This window comes from Mustela putorius, unplaced genomic scaffold (genome assembly GCF_011764305.1).
Source record: "Mustela putorius furo isolate JIRA1106 unplaced genomic scaffold, ASM1176430v1.1 tig00000738_pilon_pilon_pilon, whole genome shotgun sequence".
NCBI lineage: Eukaryota > Metazoa > Chordata > Mammalia > Carnivora > Mustelidae > Mustela > Mustela putorius.
The window spans coordinates 11,468,352-11,481,383 of NW_025421463.1; the positions used below are offsets into that span (position 1 = coordinate 11,468,352).

At 49.8% G+C, this 13,032-nt stretch overlaps 1 protein-coding gene across 3 annotated transcripts in view; it reads right to left on the reverse strand.

The window, feature by feature from the left end:
* Positions 1–258: 258 nt before the first annotated feature.
* BTBD11 (BTB domain containing 11) overlaps positions 259–13,032 on the reverse strand; it is a 290,113-nt gene continuing 277,339 nt past the window's right edge. For all 3 annotated transcript variants that reach the window (XM_045083972.1, XM_013051557.2, XM_013051558.2), the window contains 3 exons: positions 11,240–11,308; positions 9,390–9,503; positions 259–2,421 (listed from right to left, as the gene is read on the reverse strand). In XM_045083972.1, the coding sequence (XP_044939907.1) occupies positions 2,212–2,421; positions 9,390–9,503; positions 11,240–11,308 (393 nt within the window). In that variant the 3' untranslated portion in view covers positions 259–2,211. The remainder of the gene's footprint in view (positions 2,422–9,389; positions 9,504–11,239; positions 11,309–13,032) is intronic.

The following is a 13,032-nucleotide window of genomic DNA, read 5'->3' on the forward strand; positions in this document are numbered from 1 at the left end:
AAGGGGGGGGGGCACCCAGAGGTGTACGCAGGCCCCAGGGGACTTGAGCCTGGGAGGCCGACATCTCTTCCACAGAGTGGACTGGGGGCATCCCACTGCCAACGACACGAGCCCCTCCCTCTCTCTCACCTGGCGTCTTCATCTTCCATGACTTTTGTCTGCGGGACCACGTTTTCCAATCTTTCAAATGAATGAAGTTCTCGGGCCCCACCTGGCGGGGAAAGAGCTCCCTCGTACCACACACACGCGATGCGCGGCTTGGGAAAATCGTTTAATGACAGAGAAAGCACACACCAAACTGCAACAGAAGCCTGTCGGGAGTCGCCACTGTACAAATCGGAGGCCAGAGGCCCCAAACTAGCATAAGACATTCGCAGGGAAGTCAGTCGTGGTGAGGGGAACATCACACAGCATTTCTGAGGATGCGGAGGAGGCAGGAGGCAGCGGTGACTCACACATGGGCTGTGTATCTTCTGGAATGTGGCCTCCTCTGCAGGCAGTCCCTCCCCCCTTCTTCATTTGATGGTAGGGCCTGGGGAGGTTTGCAAATGACCAAGTAGGAGAGAGGCCTTGTGGATCCAAATCTCTCACGGGCCAGCGTTGTAGGCAGACACGGCCCGGGTGCTCACGGGTCACACCCATGGTAACTCGGTATTGGTCCTCTTGGATGGTGGCTCAGGGAGCAAGTTCGATGGGTGACAGCAGCTCCTCAGAGTCTAGGGTCCGTGCACAACTTCCCAAAGGCATGCGAGGAAAGAGGTTTTTACCAAAGAGACTTTGCCAACCCCAAAGGGTAAAAGTCATTCTCGTTTCTAGCTAGGTTCCAAATTAAGGGACAAGAAAGAAAATGAAAAAAAGGCAGCAACTCAAAAATTACCTGGAATATTGTGGCACTTCACCAATCCCTTTTGTTTATAATATATGGCAGAGAAAAACGGACCCCTGTCGATATAAACTTTCGTTATAGATAACCTTATAACTGTACACTCTCGGGATACAGAAAGAATCCTTCTATCATACATGTTTCATCTTTAAAAATAATCTAACATAGTCATATATCTGGCTAGTAACAAACTATTAACATCTTCTGAGAATACAGAGGAAACTTTGGGATTAATAGTAAATCCTCTGGCGTGCGCCCTCCCCGCCCCCCATCAGCATCATCTATGAACACGTTTCTGCAAAAGCATCCAGAATCATTGTTAAAGGAAAGGAATAGGTTCTAGTTTTCACCAAATGGATTTTTAGCAAGAAGTGATGGAACATTTTTTTACCTTGGCAAAAATGAAGCACAAACATAATATTTCACTGGTTCGGGCCCATGCAAATGCATGTTTTGTTATGTGGGCGTGTTTTATTCTCACCCCAAAATCACGATTAGCATGCACGTTGTTTTCAACTATCGAGTTAATTATTGGCAGTGCACCTCTTTTGTGTAACCATGATCACTAAGGCAAGGTTATTATTTTACCTTGTATAGAATATCAGTAATAACTTGTCAGATGCATATGTTTATACAGTACAGACCGGCAACTTACTGTTTAAAAAAAAACAAAAACGAACCCAAACTCAAAACACAGATCCCTAAACACAATTCAATTGAAAATGAACTGTTAAGCTTTTAGAAATAGATTTTAAACTACAAGGCTGCCCTGTTTTTTTGTTTTGTTTTGTTATGAACATTTTAAAAAGTTCCCACCCCTAAAAATTTGCCAATTTATTTCTTCGTGATTGGTAACAATCTCGCAAATTCGCTACCACGCTGACTCTCCCTGAACCACAGAGACGAAGGTCCTTCGTGGGAACACAACCCTCGCTCATCAGGGTCAGACCAGTCACGTTCTCCAGCTCTCAACCGGTAACCCAGACGACCTTGAGTCCTCAATTCATCCACTGGACGGTGGTCCCCGCCCCGCGTGTTTGACTGCCCCAGGGGTGCTTTCCGATGGGCTTGGCTTGGCTGCCCAATGTTGACCTTCAAGCTCCGAACCCCGCTGCCATCTGACCTACAGACCAGAGGCATGTCCTTTGTTTTTCAACAGGAACACACAGGAGCTGAAATTGCTTATTCGACAGAAGCTGAGGCAGTAGAGACAGCTCCTTGGCCTAGCCAAAAACAGACGCCAGGTGAACTTGGTATGTGTTTGTGTGAAGCCAGTGCAGCAGCAGGGTCTGGAAAGTCCCTGGGGACTGTTCCCTGCCCTGGACGTTTCATACGACAGAACCTTTGGAAGAGGACAAGTGGATTGACTGAATCCTGATGGCCAACGTCCTCTGTAAGTCCTGGAGCACATCCTGGCCCGTCCCTTCGCCATTTTTGTCATAGAGGAGCTGCTTGAAGGCTTCATTTTCAATGAGGACCATCATGTTTTTGAGAAAATAGCCTTCACAGTAGGCTGAGAGCTCTGTGACTCCAAGAAACTGGAGAGAGACAGGAAGCAGGAGAAGGTTAGGTTTCTGGACCACCTGCGTACCTAATAATGGCTAACAGCCGTGAGGGTAGATTGATGACAGTGGCTGAGATTCTCTGCGCTTTGCTGCATTCCCCTAGGGGACTGGGGTTCATTTCTCCCGGGCTTGGCCTTGTGACTTCCTCAGGCCAACAGCAGGTGGCAGACGTGAGAGCTGCCAAGCCCGGGCTAGCTTAAAAGGGCCAGGTTCGGACTTCCACGCTCTTGCTCAGAACCCCACCTCTGCAGAGAGAACAGGCGAGGCGAGCCTGCTGGGAGGGTGAGCGGCTCCAGGAAACTGAGAGGCGCCAGTGACCGAGCCCAGCCAGGGTCACCCAAGCCAAGCACAGCTGACCAGCCAGCTGACTTCAGAAGCAAGGCCCGTGGAGACCAGAAGAAACTTCCAGCTGTCCTGTGGACTCCTGTGCTGAAGACCTGCTTACTGGTTTAACCCCCGGGTTTTGCGTTTCTTTGTTGTACTCTAGCGAGCTGGCGCATGAACAGAGCTGCAGACACAACTCTAAGCACCTGGAGTGTTAGCCCATTTGACTCTCACAGCAGTCCTGGGTGGGCATGGACTACGTATGCCCTGGATTTGGGGCAGTGGTTTCTCTACCAGGGCTGATTTGGCCATCCAGGGGACATCTGGAAAAGCCTGGAGGGAGTTTGGTTGTCACGACTGGGTGTGGCGGTGACGTGTGTACCACTGGGATCTAACGGGTGGAAGCCAGATATGTTGCTGGGGCTGCCACCATGCGCAGGAGAGCCCCAGCAGCAGAGAATCCTGCAGCTCAAGCAGGCGGTGCCAAGGCCAAGAAAGTGATCTGGACATAGGGTTCCTTGCAGACTAAGCCAGTGGGGAAGGGATGATGTTGACCTCGATCAGGGGCCAAGTCGAGGGTCGGCAGATGGCACATTCTTAGTACTTGTTGAATGTAGGAGTGAATAGTTAACTAACCGAGTAACAGACTCACGGCAAACGTCGACCAAGAGCTTACAATGTGCCAGATACGTTGCCAGGCACTTCGCCTGCAACATCTCATTTAATCTCCAACCTCCCCGGAGGTGGGTGTATTACCACCTCCAATTTACAGAGGAGGAAATAGACAAGACAATAACTGACAACAAACTCACGCAGTGCATCCAGGGCAGAATCGGGCATGAAACTCTGGTAATTCAAGTCCTAAAGGCTGTGTGGTTAACCACCAAGACACTGCCTCTAGCCCAGCACCATTACTCAGAGGGTGGGTATTTAGCCTCATGCGTGTGCCTGGCGGAGGGACTCGTATTTGAGGCACGGAAGTACATGTGGTTATGTGGGTTGGCTGTCTTCAGACCTTTTCTACACTTTCCAGAGCTTGTAAGTCTCTCTATCACAATGAACTGGGCATTCAGAAGTTAAGTGCTCCTTGAGATGACATCCTGCTGCTCTATTTAGATGCTGAATTATCTACATCATCTAAATGCTGAATCATCCTTCTGAACTCCCCGATATCCTGTCCTTTAAACCAGACATGCACTTTAAGTTGTTAGATATGGACTGGTGCAATGATAATGAGGCAGTGCCGACAGGGTTCCGGGGGAATGAGCTGGAACACTTGGATTCAAGTGGGGGCTCCTCTACTTTCCTGAAGATGTGACCAGGGCTGGGTCACTTTGCCCAAGCATAGGTTCATCATTTTCAAAATGAGAATGAGGCCACCGGCATCCCAGACCTGTCAGGATGATTTATGGCATGATTCTGTCATTTGTCACACTTAGGAGAGGCAGGTTAGGAATGTAGCTAAGAGGGGGGCCTCTGGGATCTTTTTTTCCCTTCCATCTGCCCTTCCTTCCTTCCTTCTTCTTCTTTTTTTTTTTTTTTCTTCAGATTTATGACTTTAGCCATTAGCTGTTGGGCGAGTACATAATCTGTCTTTGCCTCGGACTTCCTAACCATAAAATGGGGATGATAATACCTCCCTAATAGTCTGTTGTTGAGATTAAATGAGATCACGCATGGAGCATGAGAACAGTGGTCAGTTGTACTCAGCACGCAACGCTAGCTGTCATTGTAAATGTCAACTATGTTTATAATTATCACTCTCTTTCTCACCAGCTGGTATCCAGTGACCCACGTGGACAAAGTAGGTGGCCAAGCTGGGATAAGGGGAACTGACTGTACCTACAGAACCTAGCCCAGGGGCGCCTGGGTGGCTCCGCTGGTTGAGCATTTGACTCTTGGTTTTGACTCAGGTCATGCTCTCAGGGTTGCAGGACTGAGCCCCACATCAGACTCCATGCTCAGCGGGGAATTTGCTTTAAAAATTCCCAACCCTCTGCCCCTTCCCCCATCTCTCAAGTAAATAAAAATAAATCTTAAAAAAAAAAAAAAAAAAGAACCCAGCCAAGCCAGCTGGCCCTTACAAGGACCAAGCCTGTAACCACGAACTCCCTGATGCCATGTGCTCATTCGCCAAGTCAACGGCAACGGTATGCAACCTTGAGCAAGTCAGATCACTTTCCTATGCCTCAGTTTCCCCAGCTATAAAATGGAAGGAGTGAACCAGAGACACTAGGTAATTCGTGGTCTCTGAGAGACCCAGAAGACATGGTGAGGTTTAGCAGTGAGAGAGCTTGTTATCACCCAGGGTTCGCCTAGTATCCTGGGGGCTGGGAGACACCTCAGGAATGATTTCATTCTTACAACATGAACCATGCTCTTACAGTCCTAGAGCACAAGGCTTCACTCTACAGCTGGGGCAAATGAGGCTCAGCGTTGCCTATCTTTGATTCTGCGGACACCCTTTACCACACCTGGCCATGCACTTTGTCTATCAATGTCCCTCACTGTAAGGCAGTAAGTGGCGAATAATAAATACTTACATTTACATTTGGTGATATTTACTCAATGGTGACTGTAGGTCAGACCCTGACTACCTCCACATAGCTAATTACTGACGGAACTGGGGTGGAAACTCTCATCTCCTAGATCAGTGGTTGACAAACTGCAGCCCTTCGGAAAAATCTGGCCCCCCACCTGCTTTTGTAAATAAAGTTTTATTAGAACACAACTACATCCATCATGTACATATCGCCTATGGCTGCTTTTGTGTGGTTCAGCACAGTTAAGGAGGTACAAGGTGACTGTGTGGCCTATGTGAAAATATTTACCTGGCCCTCTACAGCACAAGTTTGTTGAGCCCCATCCCTAAACTGTAATTTTTCAAGGGCAGAGACTATGTCTTACTAATTTCTTATTATATTCTGATGAATACAGTTTCTGGTAAACAGCAGGTGCTCAATAAACACTAATGAATGAATCCCCTGGTTTCCAAACCTGTGTTCTTTCTAGCACAGAGCACTGCTGAGCTTACTACTCTAGCTTAGAATCAATTTGATGAACTAGCCTATTCTTTTTCCCAGGTTGAAAGATACCACAGAAGGGCCATCAGTAGCTCTGGGGCCCCCTTTGTTTTTGTTGTTTTAAGATTTTATTTATTTACTTGTCAGAGAGAGAGAGCACACAAGCAGGGGGAGCAGCAAACAGAGGGAGAAGCATGCAGGACTCCATGCCCGGGACCTGAACCAAAGGCAGACGCTTAACCGACTGAGCCACCCAGGTGGCCCCCGAGGGCCCTTTTTTCATGACTGAATAGTTTGGAACAGCTTTGCCAGAGGGGAAAAAAGATGGCCAAGCTATGCATTTATGGGATGGGCTTCTCATCTGTATGAAATTCTGCAGCTGTCTGAAACAGATGTCACAGAGAGGTAACATTGCCAAGGGCTTGTTGACATTTGCAGCATTGTTTTAACGTGTAAACGCCTGTGTTTCCTGGGGTGCTGAACCAAGAGTTGGTTTCTTTCTTTTCCATCTTTTACTAAACTAGCCTCAATTTGCAGTACAATCTGCCAGGAACAGAAGCCACATGGCATGTGATCATTCGTGGTGCTGTAGTATCCGGAGCACAGGGGAAGCAGCACAGAGAAAAGGCAGGGGCCGGCTGGCTTTGCCCTGTCCTCCATGCAAATAGCACAAAGGGCAGCTTTTGCATTGGAAACACACCAGGATGTGGCCTGGGAGCCACGGCAATGGCTGGTGTCTGCCAAAGTGCACCTGCAAAAGAGGCAGTTCCCTGCCTTAGGTGTGCAGAGCCTGTAGCACCCGTGGATTCCTGGCCTGGGCTCACACCGCAGCCAGTTTCATTATTAATGGCAAGAACTACGGAGCCTCCTGCCAAGGTGGCTGGAGTGATTAAAATGGATTGCTGTCAAGACGACAGGTCATGGCAAAGCCACTTGTGGATGCTGGGTTCACAGGGCACCTGGAGGTTCCGTGGCCAGGGGAGGCAGAGAGGGAAGAGGGAGAGGGGGAGGGACCACAAGATTACTAATCAGGCTCTTCTCTTGGGGAGACAGCAGCCTCCGATGCTTTCCTGCAAAGTCATTAGTTGAAGATTAAAGAAAAAATGTGCTGTGTCCTGAGAAACCAGATTTTGGTAAAACCTTCACTTAACCAAAATACCTAGTGTACCTGCACACGTGTGTGTGTGCATGTGTGTAGGAAGTAGCCTGTAGTTGTCGATTTATTGATGACCAATTAAAAGATCTTTTCTGTGTATCAACAATTATTGCACATTATTTCCAACATTTGTTGGGCCAGACAGTAAACACAAGGTTAGGAGCATGTGCTTTTCAGGAAGAAAAAAATCTAGATTTACACTTCTGGGTATATACCCCAAAGAACGAAAAGCAGAGACTTGAACAGATTATTTGTCCCCTGTCCATGTGCACAGCAGCATTATCTACAGCAGCCAAAGGGTGGAAGTCACCTGTGTGTCCACTGATGGGTGAATGGACAGACACAGTGTGGTCTCTCCATACAAGGAAACATCATGCAGCTTTAAAAAGAAATGAAATGCGTTGCCTGGGTGGCTCAGTCATTGGGCATCTGCTTTTGGCTCAGGTCATGGTCCCAGGGTCCTGGGATCGAGCCCCACATCGGGCTCCCTGCTCAGCTTCTCCCTCTCCCACTCCCCCTGCTTGTGTTCCCTTCCTCGCTGTGTCTCTCTCTGACAAATAAATAAATAACATCTTAAAAAAAAAAAAAAGAAAGGAAATTCTGACACATGCTATAGCACAAACGAACCTTGAAGGCACCGTGCTAATGGAAATAAGCCAGTCACAATGGGCCAAAACGTGATGATTCCACTTATGTAAGGTCCCTAGAGGAGTCAGATTCATAGAGACAGAAGGTTAGGTGGAGGTTTCCGGGGCTGAGGGGAAAGGGAAATGGGCATTAATGTTCTGTAGGTACAGAGTTTTAGTTTGGAAAGATGAAAAGTTCTGGAGATGGATAGTGGTGATGGCTGTATGGCGGTGTGAATGTGCTTAGCCCCTGAAATGTACACTTAGAAATGGTTAAAATGGTAAATTTCACGTTATGGCATCTGCCACGATAAAAAGAAAAATCTCCACAGCCGTGGGATCTTAAGCAAGTTCCTTCACCTCTCTGTGCCTCAGTTCCCTTATTACGACATGGGACTAATGATAACGTTTACCTCAAAGAGCTGCAGGGAGAGGGTTACAAAGGAAGGTGTGACAAGGATCTTAGCACAGGGCCGGCATGCTACAAGGGCCTGTTAAGATAGAAAACATCTCAAAGGCAGCCCAAGTTTTCAGGAGGAACAGTGAGAGCGCAATTCAAGTCAGTCGTCACTGGACAGTGGATGTGGGGGAGGTGTCCTGAGCTCCAGCCACACAAAAGAAGGCTTTTTTGTTTTAATTCCTGATCTCAACTCATTTCGTTGTTTCTTCCTAGCAAATGCTAACGAGCCTGTCCTCAGCGCAAGGGACCAAATGAAATGGCACCTGAACAAGTATTTGAATTCTCTTGGTCCCAGTATCCCCACAGTGACATGAACTGGATGAGGACAGTGTTCCCCCCAAATTGGAGTTAAGACCGGTCTTAGGGCTGAAGCCACAACAGTGACCCCAGGAGCTTGTTAAAAATACAGATTCCTGGGGCGCCTGGCTGGCTCTGTAGGTTAAGCACCCGACCATTGATTTCAGCTCAGGTCATGATCTCTTGGTCGTGAGATCGAGCCCCACATCGGGCTCCCCATGCAGGCTAGAGTTTGCGTCAGATTCTCTCTCCCTCTCCCCACTCACGTGCTTTCTCACTCTAAAATAAATAAATAAAACCTCTAAAAAATATATATACAAATTCTTGAGCCCCACTGCAGAGACCACTGTGGGGTAGGGGCCTAAAGATTCAGGACTCTCCCCAGGTGATTCTGACTAGGTGTTGGGTCCACCTGACCAGGAGGACCCCTTAGGGGCTCTCCAGGGCTGTTCTCAATCTTGGCCAGTTCTAGAACAGCAGTGCTCCCCCTTGAGCACGCACCAGAGTCACCAGTAGGGTGTGCAAAGCCACAGATGGTGCGCCTCTCCGCAGAGCTTCGGTTCACGAGGTCTGGGATGGGGCTCCAGAATATACATTTCTAACAAGTTCCCTGAAGAGGTTGATGGTTTCTAGATTGGAGGACACACTTGAAGAACCACTATTCCTTGCTACTCAAGGTGTGGTGGCTTAGACTGGCAGCAGAAGCTTTACCAGGGAGCTTGTTAGAAACACAGACGCCAGGGTGCACCAGGCCTGCTGAGTCAGGGTCTGCACCGTGATTCGTGTTTGGGAAGCACTGTTTTGAGAAACAGCTTTGTTTTTGAAAATCCCAAGAGTTCCTGCTTTCATTATATTTGGGAGGAGTGAGATGAAGGGCAAGGCATTTTTTTCTAGAGCGGGAGGGAGGCTGAGGCGGGGGAAGGACTGCGGGCAGCTCAGCCCGGAGCGGGTAGGCCAGCGTCTGCTCTCTGGCCAGACTCTGTGTCTGCGAAGGAAAAGCCCGAGCCACGTCCGTGCACCGCGCATGCTTGGGCAGCCCGGGCGGGATTGATTACCTTGGCGTGATTGTAAATATCCACACAGTTGTCAGTGTTAATGCTCTTTGCGCAGATAATCTCACAGTGTCGCTGCAAGGCCTCCAGCTGGAAAAATTTAGCGGCAGACAGAAGCTAAAAATCGTAAGAAGAGCCTGTTAGAGGTTGGGAGGTGGAAATAAAGGGGGGACAGGGGTGGGGAAAATCTCCATCTTCCACAGAGCTGTCCCAAGGAAAAGGGCTGGGGGCACAGCGGTGGGTCGGTCACTTTAAAGCACAAAGGAAACCCCAGAAACTAAGGCACAGGGATTGAACTCTGTTGCGGGCGAATATGGCAGGGGGGGAGGAGGCTGAAGGGAACCAGATTTAGCATTTTAGCAAAAATGCCTGCAGTTGCTATGTCCAGAAACAAGGGTGAATGTCCTTAGCAAGACAGACATGGATGCGGCGAACTCCCTCTGTTCACCCAGGTGTCCTACACAAATGTCACCTCAGAGAAGCCTCCCGGACCGCCCCACCTCGGGTCACCTCCCTCCGTCACTGTCTGGCCTCCTTCCCTTGCCTCAGTCTTCCTCGGAGCCCTCCTCTCAACAGACATGATGTCATGCCTGGCGCCCTCAGAGAGCCCGCGAGGGCAGGGGTCTCTGTCCCTTTGCATCACCGCGGTGGCCGGGCCCCTGGGAGTTTAAAGGGACTGGCTCTGTGGGGAAAGGATGGGGGCGGGCGTGGGCGGCAGGGTGAGCTGCTGCTCGGTGACAAGCTCTTCTGCATCATTTATATGATTTACATGTGCATTCGTTATTTCAATTCTAAAATAAAAACAAATGTGACAGAAGAGCCTGCGTCTTCAGAGGGTAGCTTGGTCCGCAGGTAGAGAAGTGTCAGTGCAGAGGTTCAGAGAGACCAGAGAGGAACTGGGGGGTGGGTGGCGGGGGTTGGTGGGAGGTTACAAAGGGAAGGATAAATGGGTCACACAGTGAATACCCAGCCTATGGCCCTCCAGGTGCCGGGAACTGTTGCAGGCACCTTATTATAAAATCCTACAATCTTCAAAACCCAGCGAGGTAGATTTTGTTATTCCCATTTCCAGGTAAGGTAATTGAGGCTTGGCAAGGTTAAGTCATGGCCAAGATGACACAGCTCTGCAGGAGCAGAGCCTGGATCGAAACTCGATTTTTCCACCACTGTGTGGGGTCATCTTCTGACGGGCTGACCGTCCTGACATCTCTAATCGGCCACGTGCCCAGGACTTCGGTCACCTGAAAAGGATCCTGGTTCCTTTGCTTGGGATTAGTGGAGTGATTTTGGCTTCCGGTTCAAAGCTCCCAGCTTTGAGCAGGAAAACCAACAAGGGCTCCACTTTGAGGAAGGAGCAGGGTCCCTTGGCCTGGGAGAAGGGAGCAGAAACAGGCCCCTGGACTCAGAAGGGGAGGACAGGCTTGGCAGAGAGGTAGACAGCAGATGGGGTGGGGGAGCCAAGGAGCCTCGGGAAGGAGGGACGGTCACCGGGAGTCCTTATAATGGGCTCCTGGCAACCACATCAAGGAACACACTGTGATTTATGTTTCCTGGTGACAGAAGTCACCAAGATAGCTCCTGATGGTGATATTTGCGCCCCCGCTGTGCCTAGAGCTAGCCGGAGCCTCCTCAGTAAGCCCCCTCTACCCGCCCCAAAGCCAATTAAAATTGGATTTTGCAGACTTGCTACCTAGCACCCCAGCTCTCCAGGAAGGGGCTCTGCCAAGAAGCCCTCGGGAGGTCCAAGGAGGCAGGCAGGACCCCAAAGCCTGTAGCCAAGAGAAAACCCAACACAGGTGCCCTCAGACACTGCCAACACATGCCAGTGACCTGGGTTTACAGGGATGCCTTACCTCCATTATCTCGTTGTTTTTAATGAGCAGTGACTCTGGGCCACCGTAGTAGAGATACTGCATGACCAGCTGGAAGAAAGGACACAGAGAGCAAAGCGTCAGTCCGAGGGCAGCACAGACACAGTTCTCTTCCAGCCGGGCAGTCTGTGTGTCCCTCTAGAACATCCGCTCCTGCCGGATCGCTGCCTCGTGGGAGAAGTTCCCCTTAGGACACTTCCTCCTCATTGGGCAGTTTTCCTTATCACCACTGCCACTTGTCTCCCCGTGGTTCTACTGGGCTCCAAGCGCACCCCAGCTCTGCTCTCCATCATAGATGGCAATCACAGCTTTTCCCTTCCATGTCCCCCCCCATTCGGCCGCCTCCAGGACACTCGGCTTAAACAGCCTGCACCAGCGACCATTCCCCTCCGGGAGCATGGCCCACAGTGACTAGAAGATTCTCTTTAAATCCCAGAGAGGAACTCTGGGTTACCATGGGACCACCTGCTCCTTTTTACAGCTCAACAAGATGTGGGAAGTAGCCGTCAGGGGTCGGGGGTTTCATGGTCTTGTGGATGTGAACGGTCCTAGCCAGGCTGCTCAGACCGTCCATGTGATTCAGGAGGCCTGAATGGTGTGCCAACCAGAGCTTTACCAGCTGGCGTCCCTTTAGAATGAGGCCCCCGGATGTGCAGAACTGGCCGTCACCACCTCCCACGAAGCTGTTCATTTTTTAGATGGTGCACAGGCTTTCCAAGTGGGCATGGTCTTCACCATCGTCCTCTGCCTGCCTTATGACACGTGGACTCCCTGCCTGTCCGCACGGCAGCTGTGCTGGAAGCATCTGTGGACTGGCTACATCCCATCTTTGGGCACTTGTAAAATGAGGCACTGGGGCCGGGATGTCTGCTACGGTCCCTTTAGGCTCCAAAGGTCTGTGACCACCATAAGGGAGTGCTTAAGGAAAAGGAACCTGCACTCGGGCTGCCTCAGTCTCCGATCAGGCTCTGACACTTAAAGGCTGGGTGACTTGAATTAGGTTAGGCCCCTCAGTGTCTCAGTTTTATCATCTGTAAAGTGGGGCTAACATTGCCTACCTCATGTGAGGAGGATCACACGACAGGGAACAGCTCTAGCAAAGTCCTGGCACGTGGCAAGAACTCAGTAAATGTTAGCTCTTTGATTTCCTGAGGTGGAAGCACCTTTTTCCTATAGTACCTCTACCACCTACACTCAGGCCTTTGAGGCCCCGTGCGACTGATCTCAATCTACATTTTGCATGCATGTTTACAAATAATAGTTTTCTTAAAAAACATGTTTACAGGGCGCCTGGGTGGCTCAGTGGGTTAAAGCCTCTGCCTTTGGCTCAGGTCATGGTCCCAGGGTCCTGGGATCAAGCCCCGCATCGGGCTCTTTGCTCACCAGGGAGCCTGCTTCCTCCTCTCTCTCTCTCTCTGCCTGCCTTTCTGCTCTGTCTGTCAAATAAAAAATTAAAAAAAAAAAAATCTTAAAAAAACTCCCCCAAAACCATGTTTACAGATTTACTGAGATATATCTCATGTAATGCAAACTGTTTCTGTTTATAAAGTGTCCAGGTCGGTGGTTTCAGTGGATTCACGATCTTGTGCGACTGTCCCCCCTGTCTAGTTTTAGAACATTTCCAACACCCCCAGGAGAAACCCCGTGCCCGTTACTAACCGTTCCCACTCCCTCCTGGCCTGGTCCTGACAACCACGAGGGAAATACCCATTCCAGACATTTCGTATGAATGGAATCCTCCGACACGTGCTCTTTGGTCTGGCTGCTGTTGCTTT